This window comes from Scyliorhinus torazame, chromosome 12 (assembly GCF_047496885.1).
Source record: "Scyliorhinus torazame isolate Kashiwa2021f chromosome 12, sScyTor2.1, whole genome shotgun sequence".
NCBI lineage: Eukaryota > Metazoa > Chordata > Chondrichthyes > Carcharhiniformes > Scyliorhinidae > Scyliorhinus > Scyliorhinus torazame.
In genome coordinates this window covers 3,634,574-3,650,049 of record NC_092718.1, presented here as the reverse complement: position 1 = coordinate 3,650,049, position 15,476 = coordinate 3,634,574, and the positions used below count along the sequence as shown (strand labels likewise).

The 15,476-nt window shown below is 53.8% G+C and overlaps 1 protein-coding gene across 1 annotated transcript in view; it reads right to left on the bottom strand.

The window, feature by feature from the left end:
- LOC140387343 (glycine amidinotransferase, mitochondrial-like) overlaps positions 1-14,781 on the bottom strand; it is a 94,954-nt gene extending 80,173 nt beyond the window's left edge. Inside the window, exons 1-2 of the mRNA XM_072470289.1 lie at positions 14,627-14,781; positions 9,708-9,944 (exon numbers count right to left, since the gene is read on the bottom strand). Of these exons, the coding sequence (XP_072326390.1) occupies positions 9,708-9,944; positions 14,627-14,695 (306 nt within the window). The 5' untranslated portion in view covers positions 14,696-14,781. The remainder of the gene's footprint in view (positions 1-9,707; positions 9,945-14,626) is intronic.
- Positions 14,782-15,476: the final 695 nt, after the last annotated feature.

Sequence of the window (15,476 nt, the reverse complement as noted above, 5' to 3'; positions counted from 1 at the left end):
TGGCACTGTGAGACAGCAGTGTTAACCCAGGTCCCTGGCACCGTGAGACAGCAGTGTTAACCCTGGTCCCTGGCGCTGTGAGACAGCAGTGTTAACCCGGGCCCCTGGCACAGTGAGACAGCAGTGCTAACCCGGGTCTCTGGCACTGTGAGACAGCAGTGTTAACCCAGGTCCCTGGCACCGTGAGACAGCAGTGTTAACCCTGGTCCCTGGCACTGTGAAACAGCAGTGTTAACCCGGGTCCCTGGCACTGTGAGACAGCAGTGTTAACCCAGGTCCCTGGCACCGTGAGACAGCAGTGTTAACCCTGGTCCCTGGCGCTGTGAGACAGCAGTGTTAACCCGGGTCCCTGGCATTCTGAGGCAGCAGTGTTCACCCGGGTCCCTGGCGCTGTGAGGCAGCAGTGTTAACCGGGTCCCTGGCACTGTGAGACAGCAGTGTTAGCCCGTGTCCCTGGCACTGTGAGGCAGCAGTGTTAACCGGGGTCCCTGGCGCTGTGAGACAGCAGCGTTAACCCGGGTCCCTGGCTCTGTGAGACAGCAGTGTTAACCCGGGTCCCTGGCACTGTGAGACAGCACTGTTAACCCAGGTCCCTGGCACTGTGAGGCAGCAGTGTTAACCCGGGTCCCTGGCACGGTGAGACAGCAGTGTTAACCTGGGTCCCTGGCGCGGTGAGACAGCAGTGTTAACCCGGGTCCCTGGCACGGTGAGACAGCAGTGTTAACCTGGGCACCTGACACTGTGAGACAGCAGCGTTAACCCAGGCCCCGGGCACTGTGAGACAGCAGTGTTAACCTGGGTCCCTGGCGCTGTGAGGCAGCAGTGTTAACCCGGGTCCCTGGCTCTGTGAGACAGCTCTGTTAACCCAGGTCCCTGGCACTGTGAGGCAGCAGTGTTAGCCCGGGTCCCTGGCGCTGTGAGACAGCAGTGTTAACCCGGGTCCCTGGCGCTGTGAGACAGCAGTGTTAACCCGTGTCCCTGGCACTGTGAGACAGCACTGTTAACCCAGGTCCATGGCTCTGTGAGACAGCATTGTTAAGCTGGGCCCCTGGCACTGTGAGACAGCAGTGTTAACCCGGGTCCCTGGCACGGTGAGACAGCAGTGTTACCTGGGCACCTGGCACAGTGAGACAGCAGTGCTAACCCGGGTCCCTGGCACTGTGAGACAGCAGTGTTAACCCGGAACCCTGCCACTGTGAGACAGCAGTGCTAACCCGGGTCCCTGGCACTGTGAGACAGCAGCGTTAACCCGCATCCCAGGCACTGTGAGACAGCAGTGTTAACCCGGGTCCCTGGCTCTGTGAGACAGCAGTGTTAACCCGGGTCCCTGGCTCTGTGAGACAGCGGTGTTAACCCGGGTCCCTGGCTCTGTGAGACAGCAGTGTTAACCCGGGTCCCTGGCACTGTGAGGCAGCAGTGTTAACCCGGGTCCCTGGCACTGTGAGACAGCAGTGTTAACCCGGGTCCCTGGCACTGTGAGACAGCAGTGTTAACCCGGGTCCCTGGCACTGTGAGACAGCAGTGCTAACCCGGGTCCCTGGCACTGTGAGACAGCAGTGTTAACCCGGGTCCCTGGCACTGTGAGACAGCAGTGCTAACCCGGGTCCCTGGCACTGTGAGGCAGCAGCATTAACCCGGGTCCCTGGCACTGTGAGGCAGCAGCGTTAACCCGGGTCCCTGGCTCTGTGAGACAGCAGTGTTAACCCGGGTCCCTGGCTCTGTGAGACAGCAGTGTTAACCCGGGTCCCTGGCTCTGTGAGACAGCAGTGTTAACCCGGGTCCCTGGCGCTGTGAGGCAGCAGTGTTAACCCGGGTCCATGGCACTGTGAGACAGCAGTGTTAACCCATCCCTGGCACTGTGAGGCAGCAGTGTTAACCCAGGCCCCGGGCACTGTGAGGCAGCAGTGTTAACCCAGGTCCCGGGCACTGAGGCAGCAGTGTTAACCCATCCGTGGCTCTGTGAGACAGCAGTGTTAACCCGGGTGCCTGGCGCTGTGAGGCAGCATTGCTAATCCGGGTCCCTGGCACTGTGAGACAGCAGTGTTAACCCGTGTCCCTGGCACTGTGAGGCAGCAGTGTTAACCCGGGTCCCTGGCACTGTGAGACAGCAGTGTTAACCCGGGTCCCTGGCACTGTGAGACAGCAGTGTTAACCCGGGTCCCTGGCACTGTGAGACAGCAGTGCTAACCCGGGTCCCTGGCACTGTGAGACAGCAGTGTTAACCCGGGTCCCTGGCACTGTGAGACAGCAATGCTAACCCGGGTCCCTGGCACTGTGAGACAGCTCTGTTAACCCAGGTCCCTGGCACTGTGAGGCAGCAGTGTTAGCCCGGGTCCCTGGCGCTGTGAGACAGCAGCGTTAACCCGGGTCCCTGGCACTGTGAGGCAGCAGCGTTAACCCGCATCCCAGGCACTGTGAGACAGCAGTGTTAACCCGGGTCCCTGGCTCTGTGAGACAGCAGTGTTAACCCGGGTCCCTGGCTCTGTGAGACAGCAGTGTTAACCCGGGTCCCTGGCTCTGTGAGACAGCAGTGTTAACCCGGGTCCCTGGCGCTGTGAGGCAGCAGTGTTAACCCGGGTCCATGGCACTGTGAGACAGCAGTGTTAACCCATCCCTGGCACTGTGAGGCAGCAGTGTTAACCCAGGCCCCGGGCACTGTGAGGCAGCAGTGTTAACCCAGGTCCCGGGCACTGAGGCAGCAGTGTTAACCCATCCGTGGCTCTGTGAGACAGCAGTGTTAACCCGGGTGCCTGGCGCTGTGAGGCAGCATTGCTAATCCGGGTCCCTGGCACTGTGAGACAGCAGTGTTAACCCGTGTCCCTGGCACTGTGAGGCAGCAGTGTTAACCCAGGCCCCGGGCACTGTGAGGCAGCAGTGTTAACCCAGGTCCCGGGCACTGAGGCAGCAGTGTTAACCCATCCGTGGCTCTGTGAGACAGCAGTGTTAACCCGGGTCCCTGGCACTGTGAGGCAGCATTGCTAATCCGGGTCCCTGGCACTGTGAGACAGCAGTGTTAACCTGGGTCCCTGGCACTGTGAGACCGCAGTGTTAACCCGGGTCCCTGGCACTGTGAGACAGCAGTGTTAACCCGGGTCCCTGGCACTGTGAGACAGCAGTGTTAACCCGGGTCCCTGGCACTGCGAGACAGCAGTGTTAACCCGTGTCCCTGGCACTACGAGGCAGCAGTGTTAACACGGGTCCCTGGCGCTGTGAGGCAGCAGTGTTAACCCGGGTCCCTGGCACTGTGAGACAGCAGTGTTAACCCGGGTCCCTGGCACTGTGAGGCAGCAGTGTTAACCCGGGCCCCTGGCACAGTGAGACAGCAGTGCTAACCCGGGTCTCTGGCACTGTGAGACAGCAGTGTTAACCCAGGTCCCTGGCACCGTGAGACAGCAGTGTTAACCCTGGTCCCTGGCACTGTGAGACAGCAGTGTTAACCCGGGTCCCTGGCACTGTGAGACAGCAGCGTTAACCCAGGTCCCTGGCACCGTGAGACAGCAGTGTTAACCCTGGTCCCTGGCGCTGTGAGACAGCAGTGTTAACCCGGGTCCCTGGCATTCTGAGGCAGCAGTGTTCACCCGGGTCCCTGGCGCTGTGAGGCAGCAGTGTTAACACGGGTCCCTGGCACTGTGAGACAGCAGTGTTAGCCCGTGTCCCTGGCACTGTGAGGCAGCAGTGTTAACCGGGGTCCCTGGCGCTGTGAGGCAGCAGTGTTAACCCGGGTCCCTGGCACTGTGAGGCAGCAGTGTTAACCCGGGTCCCTGGCACTGTGAGACATCAGTGCTAACCCGGGTCCCTGGCACTGTGAGACAGCAGCGTTAACCCGGGTCCCTGGCGCTGTGAGACACCAGTGTTAACCCGGGTCCCTGGCACTGTGAGACAGCAGTGTTAACCCGGGTCCCTGTCGCTGTGAGACAGCAGTGTTAACCCGGGTCCCTGGCGCTGTGAGACAGCAGTGTTAACCCGGGTCCCTGGATCTGTGAGACAGCAGTGTTAACCCGGGTCCCTGTCACTGTGAGACAGCAGTGCTAACCCGGGTCCCTGGCACTGTGAGGCAGCAGTGCTAATCCGGGTCCCTGGATCTGTGAGGCAGCAGTGTTAACCCGGGTCCCTGGCACTGTGAGACAGCAGTGTTAACCCGGGTCCCTGGATCTGTGAGACAGCAGTGTTAACCCGGGTCCCTGGCACTGTGAGACAGCAGTGTTAACCCGGGTCCCTGGATCTGTGAGACAGCAGTGTTAACCCGGGCCCCTGGATCTGTGAGACAGCAGTGTTAACCCGGGTCCCTGGCTCTGTGAGACAGCAGTGTTAACCCGGGTCCCTGGCACTGTGAGACAGCAGTGTTAACCTGGGTCCCTGGATCTGTGAGACAGCAGTGTTAACCCGGGTCCCTGGCACTGTGAGACAGCAGTGTTAACCCAGGCCCCGGGCACTGTGAGACAGCAGTGTTAACCCGGGTCCCTGGATCTGTGAGACAGCAGCGTTAACCCGGGTCACTGGCACTGTGAGACAGCAGCGTTAACCCAGGCCCCGGGCACTGTGAGACAGCAGTGTTAACCCGGGTCCCTGGCACTGTGAGACAGCAGTGTTAACCCGGGTCTCTGGCACTGTGAGACAGCAGTGTTAACCCGGGTGTCTGGCACTGTGAGACAGCAGTGTTAACCCGGGTCCCTGGCACTGTGAGACAGCAGTGTTAACCCAGGCCCCGGGCACTGTGAGACAGCAGTGTTAACCCGGGTGCCTGGCACTGTGAGACAGCAGTGTTAACCAGGGTCTCTGGCACTGTGAGACAGCAGTGTTAACCCGGGTCTCTGGCACTGTGAGACAGCAGTGTTAGCCCGGGTCTCTGGCACTGTGAGACAGCAGTGTTAACCCGGGTCTCTGGCACTGTGAGACAGCAGTGTTAACCCGGGTCCCTGGCACTGTGAGACAGCAGTGTTAACCCGGGTCCCTGGCACTGTGAGACAGCAGTGTTAACCCGGGTCCCTGGCACTGTGAGACAGCAATGTTAACCTGGGTCTCTGGCACTGTGAGACAGCAGTGTTAACCCGTGTCTCTGGCACTGTGAGACAGCAGTGTTAACCCGGGTCTCTGGCACTGTGAGCCAGCAGTGTTAACCCGGGTCCCTGGCACTGTGAAACAGCAGTGTTAACCCGGGTCCCTGGCGCTGTGAGACAGCAGTGTTCACCCGGGTCTCTGGCACTGTGAGACAGCAGTGTTAACCCGGGTCCCTGGCGCTGTGAGACAGCAGTGTTAACCCGGGTCCCTGGCACTGTGAGACAGCAGTGTTAACCCGTCTCCCTGGCACTGTGAGACAGCAGTGTTAACCAGGGTCCCTGGCACTACGAGACAGCAGTGTTAACCCGGGTCCCTGGCACTGTGAGGCAGCAGTGTTAACCCGGGTCCCTGGCACTGTGGGCAACAGTGTTAACCCGGGTCCCTGGCTCTGTGAGACAGCAGTGTTAACCAGGGTCCCTGGCTCTGTGAGACAGCAGTGTTAACCCGGGTCCCTGGCACTGTGAGGCAGCAGTGTTAACCCGGGTCTCTGGCACTGTGAGACAGCAGTGTTAACCCGGGTCTCTGGCACTGTGAGACAGCAGTGTTAACCCGGGTCCCCGGCACTGTGAGACAGCAGTGTTAACCCGGGTCCCTGGCTCTGTGAGACAGCAGTGTTAACCCGGGTCCCTGGCACTGTGAGACAGCAGTGTTAACCCGGGTCCCCGGCACTGTGAGACAGCAGTGTTAACCCGGGTCCCTGGCACTGTGAGACAGCAGTGTTAACCCGGGTCCCTGGCACTGTGAGACAGCAGTGCTAACCCGGGTCCCTGGCACTGTGAGACAGCAGTGTTAGCCCGGGTCCCTGGCACTGTGAGATAGCAGCGTTAACCTGGTGAAGAGGGGAGCTCCATTGTCCATTTGACTGTCTCAGGGCCAATTGTGCAGTCGCGTGCAAACCCCAGCCAATGGGGAGTTTGACCGGGGCCCTGTGCAGTTGGATTGTGTTCTGTGCCTGTTATTTAACTGCCTATCATCAATAAACCTGTTTGGCGATGACTACAAGGCTCCAGTGTTTCTCTCGAGCCAACACCATTTTTTACTCCATTAACAAAACAGATTTTTCAAAGCGAGGCCCAGTCCGAAGCTGAATCGTTTCATGTAATTGGCAGGTACGTTAGTGTCAGACAACACAATGTGCTCATCATAGAGCTTTAAAAAAAATACACAATTCTTTTTTTCCCAATTAAGGGGCAATTTAGCGCGGCCAATCCACCTGCCCTGCACATCTTTGGGTTGTGGGGGCGAAACCCACGCAGACACAGGGAGAATGTGCAAACTCCACACGGCCAGTGACCCAGAGCCGGGATCGAACCCGGGGCCTCAGCGCCGTGAGGCAGCAGTGCTAACCACCGAGCTGTTGATAGAGTTGGACTGGAATCCCAACTTTGTTGCTAAGATCACTAACCTTTACTCCAGCTCACAGTTACTCGTGAGAGTAAATTACACTCACCATATGTCAATGCTGGAATTTTAGTCAAGTTGGGCTCACTGCTCAGATTTCAACAGCTGTTCCAATATATTCCTGACCTGCACAGACCCAAGGACCAAGCTGTTTAACATTCAGACAAGTTAAATCATAAAGTGAAGCTTCCAGCGCAGGAGATCCTACAGCTCACTGAGTCCGTAGTGTCAGTGCCACTCTCCCATTCTATCCCCAGGGCCTCCAAGTTGGTTTCCCTCTGTCCCTATCCAGGTCCTGTCCCTTCTGCTTGCCAGCTGCCCCGACCCAATCACTGTCAGCTTCCAACTTCCAGCTCTCCCCAATCCTGGTCTAATTGGTGATTCGAAACAAGATATTAACTGCCGCAAATGTCAAATGTCAGACGGGTTCTGAACCCCAAGTTTCCTCCTCCTCAATCATTTTGTGATGGTTTTGTTTGGCTATGTAAGTGTTGAATGGAGCAAGCCCGAACCTTCTTGGGGCTAAACCACCCAGAGGGACAACTTTTCTGAATTTTCCAACACTTAGGATAGAGAGTTGGAATGACCAGCAAAGGGTCAGTTAACTTTCCATTGCTCCGGGAATGGTAACACCCACCCTCTCCATGAATAGCCGATCACAATTGTACTTACCCGCAGGTTTTTTTCACATCTTTTTAAAGTTACTGGAATGAATGATTAGCGGCTGGCTTCTCTGTTCCGGAGGCTCAGTGTTGACGCCGGGGCAGGATTCGTGGACTTCCGCGACAGCAAAGCTGGCACCGCACCTGGACCGATTCAGTGACTGTGGAGGGACTAGCACCACGTGGAACACAATCGATTCCAATCAGAAACGGTGCGGGACTCGCCGGGTCCGTGATTGACGCTCGGGAGGCTACAAGCTGCAGCCGCACATACACATTACACTCCCCACACACACTCATCCCAGCCGCACACACACATTACACTCCCCACACACACTCATCCCAGCCGCACATACACATTACACTCCCCATGCACACTCACCCCAGACAACAATATGGCACAGGTTGTGCTGGAGCGCGCCCATCCCGCTGATGCGTTTTCTGGGGCCAGAGGGTACCTGGGGGGCACCCATAAGACCCGTGACCCTCAGTTCACAGCGGGCTGTCAGGGGCGTGCACAGCTGCCTGGCTGGCCGCGGCAATGGTGTTCCACTCCGACCCCACAGTCCACCTCCTGGTGACACCCCCCCTACTCCCCCTCACCCTGGCACAAGCCCCCGGCCAGCGGCACGACTGTCAGCGAACTATGGCGATGTTGGACACTGTCCGTACTCTCTTTCTCCCCGTTTAAAAGCGCAAGCGAACCGCGGCGTCGGGAATTCGCTCCAGCGGAGGTGGGGAATACCGGGAGTTTACTCTACGTGCGTTCTGGAACGCATTGACGCGCTGTCGAGGCACTAGGGAATTGTGATTTGGCGTGAAACCGGCGCCCGTCATGATTCCGGTGTTGTAACTGATTCTGCGCCTGAACGCGTTTCCCAATTCTAGCATCAGCCGATGTAGAATTCCGCCCCAGATTGCAACTGTACAACACAAGAATAATTTGTAGCTAGCAACGATAACAATTTATAGAACAATTATAACTGGGTAAAAGAATGTGTAAAGGAGTGAATACTTTAGGATTCTAGACAGGTGTGTGATGATAGGTAGACTATCATCTGCATATAATATGAGTGGATCATCATCATCTGCATGTGGATTATAAATTATGGGCGCGATTCTTCCAGCCCCGGGCCGGGCCGGAGCATCACCGCAACCGCGCCCCGACGCTGGCGCACGACTTTCCGAGGTGTGGAGAATCGGCGCCATTTGCGCCGGCGCGGCGCTGGTCGTGGGCGCGGCGCTGGTCGTGGGCGCGGCGCTGGTCGTGGGCGCGGCGCTGGTCGTGGCGCTGGTCGTGGGCGCGGCGCTGGTCGTGGGCGCGGCGCTGGTCGTGGGCGCGGCGCTGGTCGTGGGCGCGGCGCTGGTCGTGGGCGCGGCGCTGGGCGCGGCGCTGGTCGTGGGCGCGGCGCTGGTCGTGGGCGCGGCGCTGGTCGTGGGCGCGGCGCTGGTCGTGGGCGCGGCGCTGGTCGTGGGCGCGGCGCTGGTCGTGGGCGCGGCGCTGGTCGTGGGCGCGGCGCTGGTCGTGGGCGCGGCGCTGGTCGTGGGCGCGGCTGCCGATTCTCCGGCCCGAATGGGCCGAGCGGAAAAAGCAGAGTCCCGCTGGCGCCGTCCACACCTGGTCGCTGCCGGCGGGAACTCTGCGCAAAGGGTCGGGGGGCAGTCTGTGGGGGGCAGAGGGGGGCTCCGTCCCCAGGGGGGCCACCGATGGGGTCTGGCCCGCAATCGGGGCCCACCGATCAGCGGGCCGGCCTCTCCACCCCCCCGGGCCTACTTTGTTGCGCGTCCGGCCCCTGAACCCCCACTGCGCGTCCGGCCCCTGAACCCCCACTGCGCGCCCGGCCCCTGAACCCCCGCGCTATGGTGCGTCGGGGCCGGAGCATTCAGTAAGGCCATCGCGCATGCGCGGGTTGGCGCCTCCCCCAGTGCGCGCCAGGAAGTGAGGCTGGAGCGGTGTGAACCACTCCCGCGCCGTGCTGGCCCCTTATGGGGGCCAGAATCGCTACTGCCCGTGCCCGTTTCGCACCGTCGTGAAACGCGACGGTGTTCACGATGGCGCGGACACTCTGTCCCCCAATCGGAGAATCGTGTCCTATATCTTTTACTCTTGTAGTTCTAGCATCTGACCAGCATGTTATGCAAGTATCCAGGCACGTGAGCCGGACGCACCATGTGTTCCAGGACAAGGTGTGAGTAAGGAGTTGATAGCAGTCACATATTAGAGTAGCTCTGTACTATCTTCGTGTAAGTTAGCATTACACCATTATTTCCAACTGTATTAATCTTCAACATTATAGTAATCCTTTAGAGTAGTGTTAGTAATAAATAGTTTTGTTGTAAAACAAAGTCTAATGTTCTTTGTTAACACTATCACAAGATTCAACATCAGCATTATCAGGTGCAAACTCATTTTGTTTATGTTACTAATCTGATCAATAAATCAAATAGGTTAAACTTCAATGGAATATAATGGAATATCAGCAGGCTGGTATAGTGAGCATTTTTAAAGCAAGGTGTTATAATTGTATATTCTACTGGATACCATTGGTGTAAACTAGAGATACACCTTTAGGACAAGAATTATACCTTTATTTCCAGTGTGAAAGGGGGCACACATGCATTCTCTGGTCTCCCAACAATCACTTCTTCCAGAGTGTCCCACTCATTGTAGGAGCAGACAGGACACTCTTCAGTAAGGGCATCAGTAGCCTTGTCCTTGTGATTATCATCTGCAACAGAGGACCTCTCGCTGGCTGTAGCAGCAACAGCAGCCCGAGTGCTTTGGAAAGCTTTTCGCACCCACCCGGCAACAGTGCGACCAATCTGAAAGAAACAAGAGAAACCATCAGAAAATGTCCGAGGCGGAGAAGATGTTGAGGAAAATTTCAATCTGGGATTGAGTTTTCTGGCAATGGCAAGCATCCATTGTTGGAAATTGGAGGAGGCTGGGGGACAACAAGGGTAGGAATGATGAGATTGCAATGCATGAACAGAGAGTCACACTGAGGGAGGGTCAGCAGCTGCCATGACATCCCAAATACCCCCGCCCTCCCACCAACACCCCCATCCTCACAGCTCCCATCTGGAAAGCAAGCCGACTCTTCATTATCCCATTGGATGATAATCTTTCACCCAATATTATCATGAAAAACTCAGTAGGATGTTTAATGCTCTGTGATGTTTCTCCCTAATTGCTCAGCAGATTAACTCCTGAAGACACAGGAGAATCGAGAGGTCGGTGACTATAATCATCTGCAAACATTATATATTGCCAATCCTTAGCTCACTAAAATATTGCAAACATTTGTGTATTTTGTGGTTGAGCGATCTTTACATTGACACATACTTACAGCATTGACAGTCTGCCGAGTCTGATCATTTAGATGTGGGAGCTGACATTAGGTCATGTGCCAGGTGAAGTGTCCAGCCTGGATAAAATGGCTACTTCCTTTAGCAAAGAGGTCAATAATAGATTTAAAATCATCGGGAGAAGGAGCAGATGGGAGTTGAGGAGTGTTTATTTCATGCAGAGTGTAGTAACCTGCACGGGACACATCCGGCTGGGGTGACTGTGTCCCCGTGCTCATCGAGACTGCGAGCTCCCTCCACTATAGGTGGGGTAACTTACCAGTACTGGTATAAAAGGTCAGCTAGTGTGCGGCCAACCAAAAAGGAGAGAGGACCTGGTGAGGTGTAACCGAGCCTCGTGGAGTAATCTTGTTGTAAAATGTTTTTAGAACCCTCTCTGTGGCCTATCCATGTCTTATTAAACAGAGGGAGTTGTGAATCCAGATCTCACTGCCTGAAAGCATGGATTGGGTCGGATTGGACTAGTTAGCTGCAGACTGTTGACGCAGAGTAGAAAGTGGGATTGGGCAAGTTGCCCCTTTTGTGAGCAGCACTGATACAATGACCCCTTCTCGGTGTCATAACGTTGATTCTAGGAACTGCATCTAGGAATGAATTCTTTGGCATCAAATCAGGTGTTGGAAAGACCCAAGATCAAAGGACAATTGACACAGTAGATGTGCATTTATCAGCTGCTACCCAATGGTATTAATAACTCTCGATGTGAACCGGGAGCCAGGATCCAGCTTAACTGCCCTGAAAAGTTTGATTTTATTTTCACATTTCATAACCAATTTTAAACGGACTTTTTTGGTTATTAATTTGAGTTATCCATAGGTTTAGAATTTATAACAACTTCTAGATTAGGGAGGGGAAATAAAATTAGCTCTGACTCCCGCTCCTGGTCACTATCCTATAAACCCTCTCAAATGGACATCGTCCGGAGCTGTACAAGAGCAAGAGTCAATAGGGTTTAATTGTCCATCATTCTCATCATCTAGATTCACACGTAAAGAATGAAGTCTTGGCTAAGATAGCAGAGGGTCCAAGACCTGTACCTACAGCTCACATTAAAGTCAGGAAAAGGGTTGATGAGTGGAAGTGGCTTTGTGGAAGGTTGGTGAAAGATTAGATTGGAGACGCTCAGCACCAGGAGAACAATGCATCATGTTGCTGAACTGGGTTGGGTATTTACGAGCACCAGAATGTAACTTCAGCAATAAATACAACCAGAAAATGTTTATTTGATACAATGATCTGATTAATACTACAGCCCTGTATGCTTCACCCGATGCTGGTGACTATGTTGCCCTATTACGCATTTTCTTCCCATGTATTTAATGATCTGTTGAGCTGCTCGCAGAAAAATACTTTTCATTGTACCTCGGTACACGTGACAATAAACAAATCCAATCCAATTCATGAATGTTGCACTTTCAACAGAAGCAGTGTGGCTGAGTAATGCACCTGTTCAGAGCGTAAGAGCAGAACCCATTCCACATGTTACTGTTCAGGCGATTTGAGAATCGTACAGTATTGCAGGTCTGGCAAAGCTCTGTATTTACACTAGCTGCTGTGTCTGAATAACTTGGAAAAGAATGAATGGCAATTTGTGCTTTGTAACCCGATGATTATTAATAACCACTCAAACGTTTATGGTCATTCATATTTCAGTTGGTGTTACAGAAACATATCTTCTTTCAATTCTTTTTCTGGCCAGCTGTTAAAGGGCAGTTGCTAGACTAGACATTTCTATTTCTAGTCCTCCGAGGATAACACTTGTATAAGGAATGTCAGGGTAAGCAAAATACTGAGCAGTACTGTACCCAGTGTCAAATTCTCCAAAAGGAACTGGCCTCAACTCCTGTACAATAAATTACTTTTCCTAAAAAAAAAAAAATCCTCCAACGCCAACTGTGAGGAACTTTTAAATGCTTTATAATATCTCATTTAACAACAGCACTATCAATTCTTGTTAACCTCCAAGTATTTGGATTTTAGAATACAGTTGCGACTTATACGGAGATTTCTGGATCTCTCCATGTAGTAACTCTTCAATCTCAGCCAGACCCAGTTGGGAAAGGCAGTTTTCCCAGGATGCAGAGAGGAAGCAGAACTGGAGATTCCAAACAAACCTTTAAATATACACCCAAAAACAGAAAATACTGGACAATCTCAGCAGGTCTGTGGAGAGAGAAGTGAGCTAACGTTTTGAGTCTGGATGATTCCTTGTCAAAGCTAGAGAGAGCTGGAAATGGGGTCAGATTTATACTATAGTGGGGGGGGGGGGTTGATAGGGGGCCAGCGGGGGCCAGCAGTAGTTGGAGATTGACAACAGTGTGGTGGACAGAAAGGCAAGAGGAATGTAAATGAGAGTGATCAAGACTGGGAAGGGAGCTGATAGTGGCACATAGAGATTAGAATGTGTGAATGGCAGAACAGAGGTAAGCAGTGTGTTAAAGGTTAATTAGGAACAGGGAACAGGTGGCCAAGTGGGGTGGGGGGACAAGGGCGAGGGGAAAATAGATTGATGTAAGAAATTAAAGTGAATTGATGGAAATAAAATGTGGTGAAGGTGGAGGAGAGAGTTCAGTCTGAAGTTGTTGAAATCGATGTTAGGTCCGGAAGGTTGTAAGTGCCTGATCGGAAGATGATACGGTCCCTGCGAAATGCTGACAGGGGGAGTGAGGCGCTGATGTGTTTGGTGGTGGCGCCTGTGGGGTGCAAAGAGAGGACAAGGAGGACTCGACCCGGATTCTGGGAGGGTGGGGAAGAGATGAGACAGGGGTGCGGGAGATGGGTCGGACACGGCTGAGAGACTTGTTGACCACACTTGGTGGGAAACCATGATTAAGGAAGATGTTAACTAACTTTAATTAGGGAAGATTTGAAAGAACTTTTAAATGTATACATTCCGTGGATGTGTGGCCCATCCCCAGTTACCCGGACTAGGGGCTTTTCACAGTAACTTCATTGAAGCCTATTTGTGGCAATAAGCGATTTTCATTTCATTTCATGTATAAACTCTAGTAAGGTGCTGTTCTTTATAAATGACTCTCACTTGACAGAGCAGCTGTGTTCAGGTTATTATACAATAATAAAATCATTATTATAGCCAGAAAGACAGGCAGCAGGAGATTGGATGTAGTTGCTGGACACACTCCAGCAGAACTACAATACTGGAGGGAAACTAACTGTTCCCCTTTGAAAGAAAAGAGTTTCCCAGCGCTCCCTGACTAACGTCTCCCTCCAGATCTTCTCCAGTCAGCTGAAGTTTGCAGGAAATGCTGCTTTAATGAAGAATCATTTCTATATAAGAGTCTGTTTATGATGCAGCAACAAAACATGAAAGATTCCTTTACATCACCAAACAGCCCTGTAAACAACATTTTGTTATTGGTTTTCCTGATTGAATCATTCTGGCAATACTTCCGAACACGCAGCACAGTGTAGGTTAATTAGCGAGTTATCAGCAAGTTATTGCCTGGATAATAGGCAGTTATTTTTGTTCGAAAAACTCAGTTTTACATTCAGCAAATATCCAAAAACAATTTCCCAACGGGAATCACATTTTACATCGAAAAGTTCAGCGTCATTGTCGTTCGCCCAGCTTCCTGGAAGCATGTAGCAAACTTCAAGAGCAGCTCCCAGAGTGTGGAAAACTCTTTGACTCCGGCTGGAACTTTGGGCTAAGTTACTGTCCAGCCTGGTGTCAGACTTCTTGCAGTTCAGCTGCAAGGACACAGCCTGGAATTCAGTCTCCCAGCAAACTATCCACAAACACAACCTGCCCAACAAAATCCACACCCAGCGCCACAACTTTCTCCTGCAGTTTAGTATTTACTTTCTGTCAATTATTAAAGTCACAAATGAACGGGGAATGAGGCAGCAATCAGCAAATCAAACTTCCCGACAAGTCTCCTTTCTCTTTTTTTTACACATTCCCCAGTCTCGTTTTTTTAGATATTTTCGCAAAATTTAGGATTTTTAAATGATCCACTTGCTGCTCGGGGCTGGATACTGGAGGCTGCAGATTGGCCTCAGGACCCAGGGTCAGAGCTGGGGCGCGATTCCCGCCGGGATACTGCCCAGGCTGGGGCGCGATTCCCGCCGGGATACTGACCAGACTGGGGCGCGATTCCCGCCGGGATACTGACCAGAGCTCCGAGGAAATGGGCGGATTCGGCCCCTCTGCTCCCTCCTCGCAGACACCGGACCCGGATCATGGCGCTGAGTGAGTGTGAATCCCGCCGGGTCTGATTCACGCCGGGTCTGATTCACGCCGGGTCTGATTCCCGCCGGGTCTGATTCTAATCCTCTCACTCCGCCAGCTCCAGACTTTTAAAGGAGGCGGTGCCGCGCTCCCATTGGCCGCGAGAGGAGCCCGGCTGACGTTTCAAACTTCAGCTCAACATTTCCAAACTTAGAAAAGATTCAGGATCAGACCCAGAGTCCAGTCCGGGATCAGACCCAGAGTCCAGTCCGGGATCTAACCAGAGTCCAGTCCGGGATCTAACCAGAATCCAGTCCGGGATCTAACCAGAGTCCAGTCTGGGATCAGACCCAGAGTCCAGTCCGGGATCAGACCCAGAGTCCAGTCCGGGATCAGACCCAGAGTCCAGGATCACACCCAGAGTCCAGTCCGGGATCAGACCAAAGTCCAGTCCGGGATCACACCCAGAGTCCAGTCCGGGATCTAACCAGAGTCCAGTCCGGGATCAGACCCAGAGTCCAGTCCGGGATCTAACCAGAGTCCAGTCCGGGATCAGACCCAGAGTCCAGTCCGGGATCTAACCAGAGTCCCGTCCGGGATCAGACCCAGAGTCCAGTCCGGGATCACACCCAGAGTCCAGTCCGGGATCAGACCCAGAGTCCAGTCCAGGATCAGACCCAGAGTCCAGTCCGGGATCTAACCAGAATCCAGTCCGGGATCTAACCAGAGTCCAGTCCGGGATCAGACCCAGAGTCCAGTCCGGGATCAGACCCAGAGTCCAGTCCGGGATCAGA